Here is a 6,705-nt window from a genome sequence, read left to right on the forward strand (position 1 = left end):
CACCTTGCTTACTTTACTTAACGATTTAAAACATTCTGTAGTTACAGTAGTCCCTGCTTATCTGCGGTTTCACTTTCCATGGTTTCAGTTACCCATGGTCAACTACAATCTGAAAATATTAAATGGGAAATTCCAGAATTCATGTTTTAAATTGTGAGTTTTAAATCTGAGTAGGGTGTTGAAATCTTTCACTGTCCAGCTCCAGCTCACCCAAGACATGAACCATCTTTTTGTCCAGCATGTCCATATGTAAACACCACTCTCCTATTAATCAATTAGTAACCATCTTGGTGAACAGATAAAAAAAAAAAAGCATAGTATACATAAGGCATATACATATCAGTGGTTTCAGGCATCCACTGTGGGTCTTGAAACATGCCCCCTGCCACACACACACACACACACACACACACACACACCCCTATGATTAAGGGGTAACTACTGTGTCTTATTTATCTATTCATCAGTTTACTGTGTACCTTAACTAGTAGGTAACTTTGATCAAAGAAGAGACCATGTCTTTTCAGTGCATGGCTGTGTCCCTTGAAATAAAAGGATTGTGTATCTCATAGTAGGCGCTCAATAAATATTTGCTAAACAGCAGAATGAACTGATAATTAAGCGAATGACTGATGTCAAATTCCATTGAGATTCCCAAACCTTTTCATACATGTTTAGCCATCAGTGATAGACTGATAGTAGTTACCCAAGACGAGTTTTCTTACTTATTCTTTCACTTTTGATTCTGCCTTGGACTATTGATTGTTTTCATTAATAATAATAATAACACACTACTTTGGGCAACTAGTAGGAAAAGCAAGGGCAATGATGCTGACACATTCTGAATGTCTCCTGGGTGATGCAATCAGTATTTAAACAAATAATTTCTGCCCATCAATCATTCCTCTACTTCCTGCAATGAAGCTCCCTGGAGGAGTCATCAGATTCTCAATCTTGCTTGAAGACTGACAAGATGTCCCTGTGGACTCCCAAACATACTCCAGAGGGGGAGGGGTCCTTAACACCAAGATTTTAAAAGCTCCAGTTTCAGAGCAAGAGTCGAAAACTCACACGTAAAGTTATAGTAATTTCAGGGTTCTGAAAAGACGCAGAACATGAAGGTAAGTAAAGACTTTATTCACTTGAGGCTTCTTAGCTGTGTTTTAAAACGCTTTATAACATTTTACCTATTTCATGTTTAATAAGCATTTTAGAGTTTAAAGGATGTTTGAATGATATGCCTTTAGAATAACAGAATCATTTGATTTTACTAAGAAAAAAAATCACATCTTATTCTTCATTTGGGTGAAGTAATACGAATAATATGTTTCTAAATACGTTTTTTCAAGTGGACTCTTTGTGAATTAACTAGAAGGTAGAAGGGAAACACCTCCAGAAAACTGAGTATTAAAACAGAATATTGCGAGAAGTAAGAGGTTTGTAATTGTCCAGGCGTCAAGGAAGGAAGCAGAAGATCCTATTGGCACAGAAATGACCCTTTCTGGTTGATTGCTTCATACAGGTACTCAGAAGTCTGGCAGCAACAATCTTGGCTCTTTTCCTGGTGTTTTTTTTCCTGGGAAACTCCAGCTGCGCTCCGCAGGTAATCAAATGCAAAATAAAAATTAAAAAAAAAAAATGCGCACTCTGTGTCCACTCTGCTCTTTATTTCTTCCTTCTTGTTTTATTATCTTCTTTTTTATTTTGCTGTAATAGAGGACTGAGCTGCAATGTTTTATTAACTGCTCTTCCCTTCTCCCGGGTTACAGAGACCCTTGGAGAGAAGGAACTGGACTCCTCAAGCTATGCTCTACCTGAAAGGGGCACGTAAGTTCCAAATACTTTGCTCTTCCTACAATAATGGAAGACCCTTAGGAGTCATGAACAGATAGATGGAGAGTTATGGAGAGAGAATAATGTCGAGTTTATTCCCTTAAATCATCGAGGCCATCAAAGAGAACGGTAGGTAAGGGAGGGGTGGGAGAGGGGAAGAGTCCCTGATTATTGGAAATCCTCCGTCCTTATTAGAAATTCTCCATCCAAAACTGGGGGGTTGCTTGTCTTGGTCCAAATGGGAACTCTGGGGTTGCCTGGGAATTACCGCACTAACCCGGCGTCCGGTCAGGCGCAGGGCTTTCCTCCAAGTCTCCAGGGCGCCTGGCTCACCCCGGCGTTGCGCTGGGAGCGCTGGAAACTCGGCAGCCCCTCGCGACCCTAACCTAGAGCAACCTGCCTCCTCCCCAGGCCCGGGGACTGCGCTGTGCCGGGAGGAGCTGAGGTTTAAGCCCGGGTTGTCCCGGGCCGGGCGGGCGCTGAGCCCCGGGTCTCGTTTTTGCAGAGGGTCGCCGCTTCATCTCCGACCAGAGCCGGAGGAAGGACCTCTCCGATCGGCCACTGCCGGGTGAGTGACCGGGGTGTTGAAATAGGATGGGGCGGGCAGGGCTTGCTCCGCGGTGGTGCCTAAAGAAAGCTTCTCCTCACCGGAAAGACGCGGCTCTGATGCGCTCTCAGATATAGTCGGCCCAAGGGCAGCCCAGGTTGGCAGCCGCTGCTGGAGGCCAAGCACCGGAGCTGGGAGCTCGCGCGTCCAGCCCGCGCCAATGCTGGCAAGGGCGGCCGAGGCTGGCGCTGCGGCTCCCCAGGCTTTATTGGCTTGCGGCTGTTCAGCCAACCCTCTGGCCGCCAGGGTGTGCAGAGGTCGCCAGGGAGTTAGGGCCTGAGGTTCAGCTCAGAGGGGTAAGGCGAGATAGGAAGAACTATGCAAATGCTTCTAGAAATGTGTCTGCGTGTTCATGCAGGAACTTTACTCAGCCTCCTCTTAAACGCTGTTATTACTAAAAAAGGAACTTACCTAGGAACTTCAAATGTAGGCTTCTGTTTTACTAGAAAGAACTACCAAAGGTTCAAAATCAAAAGAGTAACATGCGGGCAGTTAAGGATGGGACCAGGGACTATTCTTTTTCATGCTAAACCTTTCCATCGTATTAAAAAATAACAGTACAATTCGATAAAATTGTAAAGATTGAAATGCTAAAATGAAGAAGTATACTTACTTGGAAAAATACCAAACACCGCTATTGAACACATAGTAGGTGCTTACATTTTTGTTTAGGCTCTTCAAACATGCTGTGTACTTGAGCTTATTTATCTTATGAGAGTGAGATTTGTTTCTCAACTTCAGTTGCCCCAAATTAGAAATCATGTTTGGTGCTGAATCAGAACAATTTGTCTTTTTTCAACTTAGATTTGAAATAACTTTGAATTCTTAGCAGATACTCCTTCAGTCAAATAATTACCTTCTATTTGGCCGAAAAGGTAAATTATTATCTAAACTTCTCTTTGGCATATAGTTTAAAATTCTCTTCCATACCCTGTTTGTAAACTTGACATAACCAATTGTAAGTCATTTCCAAGGCAAGTGTGACATATTTCTATTTATAAAAAATTAGTCTTCTGTGTAAGTAGTCCTTTGTTGAGGGCTCAAAATCTATTTCATAGAGGTTTTTCTAGTATTGCTGCATGTTAGAATAGGACTTATCTACATGAATATATAAATGCTAACAGAATCTGTGTACGTTTTTGTTTCTCCAGAAAGACGAAGCCCAAATCCCCGACTACTACCTATTCCAAAGGCAGCAACCATCTTACTGGCATCCCTTCAGAAATCACCAGAAGGTACTAGCATACTGACTATTTCACCTGCCTAACAGAACAGCTTTGCTTACTTTTGGGATTCTATGTTGACTGCAGCACCCCTCTCCCAGAATTTCTTGGCCTTAGGCCCAGAGATTCAATTCTGTACTGCTTGAGTGAGGCCCAAGAATCTCTGTCCTTAAGCAATTCTTCCACATTATTTTGATGATTGGTCAGGTTTGAAAACAACAGGAACTTCAGAGCCAGTTAATAAAAGTTGAAATCATGCGAATGGAGATGCCTTCTAGGGCTTAGATGTAGTGGGAAAAGGGAAGACAATACAACACCCAAAAATCAAGGGAAAGGGGGAAAATAGTACCAGTGAAGGGACATTAAAAGGAGCAAGCAGAAAGATGAGAAAAATCAGAATAAGAGAATATCCCAGAATTCATTCGGTAGTTGATGCTACTGATCACTCTCCTCTTGAAACTTTCTAAGGATGGAAACTACCAGAATGGTTACTATAGCAGAATGTTTAGTAAGAGTACAGAACTCAGGAGACATTAAACAGTGTGTCACCGGACTTCCCCACACCTCCTGCCCAGTGACACAGCTTGCTGCTGCTATGCCATATCTGAAACCTTGTTTACGGAATGTGATACAAGAAAGTAAACTGCAAAGTTAAGAGCAAGCAGGTCTGAGGCTCTGGGGAGCTGGCATGACTCTCAGAACTCTAGCAGTAGAAAGTTGTGAAATAGTTGAATAATGGGTAGAGGATGCTATATCCAAGGTGTTCTTTTTAAAACCCAAGATGTGGAACCCAGCGATTTTTGAAGTCAGTATGAAAAGAGCTCTGATGGAGATTGGTAGATAGTGACGTTTTAGATTTGTTCGTTGGGAAGATGTGCAGAGCCAGAAAGGAAAGTGACCTATAATGGACAAGAGAGAGCCAATTTTAAAGAGGAGAGGTATCTTCATTAGCAGTTTGAGGAAAGGATGTGATTATAAGGTCCCCATCTCAGGTCTTTTTTGGAAAATAAATACGTATATTTTTAATTATTGAAGTTTTCTAAGTGGATTGTCTCTGAAGATGAAATAACTAATTTTATTAGTCTAAATTGACAGAAAAGTTGTTGATTCCCATATGATAAATTAATCACTAGTCTTCTTTAGTATTTTTATTCCATACTCCCTCAATATTATTTAGAAAGCTCTTATTTAGCGAATTATGGTTTCAGTGGAATTTATACAGGGATGCGGTTCTGGTTTTGTTTTGTTTTGTTTTGTTTTCTTCCTTCCCTTTAAAGAGAAGCCCATTTTCTGCAATGGTTTAAAGTGTGCTAGAAATTCAGGTTAAGATGTAAACCAAACATTCAAATTATATTGCAACTAACTGAAAGGTGATCTTAGAAGAAATTAGTAGATGCACTTTGTCCCTGGCCACTCCTTCCCCCTACCTGATTGTAACTTTTAGTCATTCTATCCTATTTTTAGAGTCCCAGGAACCTGCTATTGTCTAACTCTTTAAGTATCCCCACCTCAGATGTGATAACTCATGCTCCAAAGTTTCGCGATCCCACACAGCAAACGAATGCCTCTTCTTTTTGTCTCACTTCCTCCCCAGAACTCTAGCTCCCCTAATAAAAGAACATTTGCAAATGTGTTCCCATGTCATCTTTCCTGAGTAAGATCCGTTTGAACAGGAAATATAAAGAGACAGTCCTTTGATGCAAATGAATTATTTCAATGGTGGATATTTTAGACATAAGTCAATTTGTGAGACACATGGCTCTTTGAGATTTTTACCAGACATACCATACTGTAGTTTCAGTCATTATAGAGGTTCAGATGTAAAATATGAATTCCCCAATGTGTCCCAAGCTGAGAAGAAAAGATTTGAAACTGAACAAATCAAAACCCATACTGTTTAAATTTTCAGTGGCAGAGTCCATGAGTTAGCATAGCTTAGAAGGCTAAATGTTTATTTCCTGAGATTCTCTGTCTTACCTTTTCCTCTATTAAAACACAGAGTGTATATTTATTTTAAACATTTTTTTTTTCTTACAGATGAAGAAAAAAACTTTGATCAGACCAGATTACTGGAAGATAGTCTGCTTAACTGGTGAAAATATTATGTTTAATTATAGTTCTATTCTCTCTGAAAACATGAACCATGTGAATAAAACCTTTGGACCCTTTTATTCCATTTGTAATCTTAAGAACACACACAGATAGTTTTATTCTTTCAGAAACAAAATATATATACATGCTTAGCTGAGAACATCATCTTCTTTCATTGCTTCAGGTCCTGTTTAGATGACCAAAAATGTTTTTAGATCACCTTGTGTCTTACTCTTGAGTTTCTTAGAATATTTATAATTATAAGGTTGAAGACTAAAGGATTCTTTCCTTTTAATTATAGCCAGTACCTGTCTTGATCTTAGTTGTTGTTGTTGTTGTTTTCATTTTGTTACCCACTTGCATTTTGTTTTCACTCAACAGAAATTCTCCTTCTCTGTTTTCCTTTTATCCCATCCCCAAGGAGGTGGGAGGAAGGCAAGAAGCATGGCAGGATGGGAAATAGGAGAGTATGACTCTCTATAACTCATCCAGGAGTGATCAATTAAGAAGATAAGTTGGATGACTGGGGAGAAGCCCTGTGACAGGAACACTTCAGTGTGGTTGCTGAGAAGAGACAGTCATTGAGGTAGAAGGTTTGCCAAAGATCTAGAGCTTGGAGCTCCCTTTGTGCTCTTTGGGAATTACCTTGCATTTAGTTTAGAAACATGGATCTAAAAGTTACTGGAAAATAAGCAGATGGAGACACACTCTGTTGTTTATGTATTGGAAGAAGGGAACAAGCCAGTTTTGTTAGAGGTAACTCATTTTCCATGACCAAACAGACTCAACAGATTCAAGTACTCCGCTTACTCTAATTGACTAGGCTCTAGGTTTTATTTGACATCATAGCATTACATAAATCACTCTGATAACATAAGTGCACAGTAATATGCCTGATCTTCTCCTTTTTAAAAGCCAACTTGAGTTCAGTACTATCTGAATACACCCACG

At 40.3% G+C, this 6,705-nt stretch overlaps 1 protein-coding gene across 1 annotated transcript in view; it reads left to right on the forward strand.

The window, feature by feature from the left end:
* Window positions 1–900: 900 nt before the first annotated feature.
* Window positions 901–6,705, forward strand: part of SPX (spexin hormone) — a 10,142-nt gene continuing 4,337 nt past the window's right edge. The window contains exons 1-6 of the mRNA XM_011969475.1: window positions 901–1,121; window positions 1,523–1,603; window positions 1,770–1,827; window positions 2,339–2,401; window positions 3,592–3,675; window positions 5,701–6,627. Coding sequence (XP_011824865.1) covers window positions 1,116–1,121; window positions 1,523–1,603; window positions 1,770–1,827; window positions 2,339–2,401; window positions 3,592–3,675; window positions 5,701–5,759 — 351 coding nt within the window. The 5' untranslated portion in view covers window positions 901–1,115 and the 3' untranslated portion in view covers window positions 5,760–6,627. The remainder of the gene's footprint in view (window positions 1,122–1,522; window positions 1,604–1,769; window positions 1,828–2,338; window positions 2,402–3,591; window positions 3,676–5,700; window positions 6,628–6,705) is intronic.

Source organism: Mandrillus leucophaeus, unplaced genomic scaffold (assembly GCF_000951045.1).
Source record: "Mandrillus leucophaeus isolate KB7577 unplaced genomic scaffold, Mleu.le_1.0 Scaffold892, whole genome shotgun sequence".
Taxonomy (NCBI): domain Eukaryota; kingdom Metazoa; phylum Chordata; class Mammalia; order Primates; family Cercopithecidae; genus Mandrillus; species Mandrillus leucophaeus.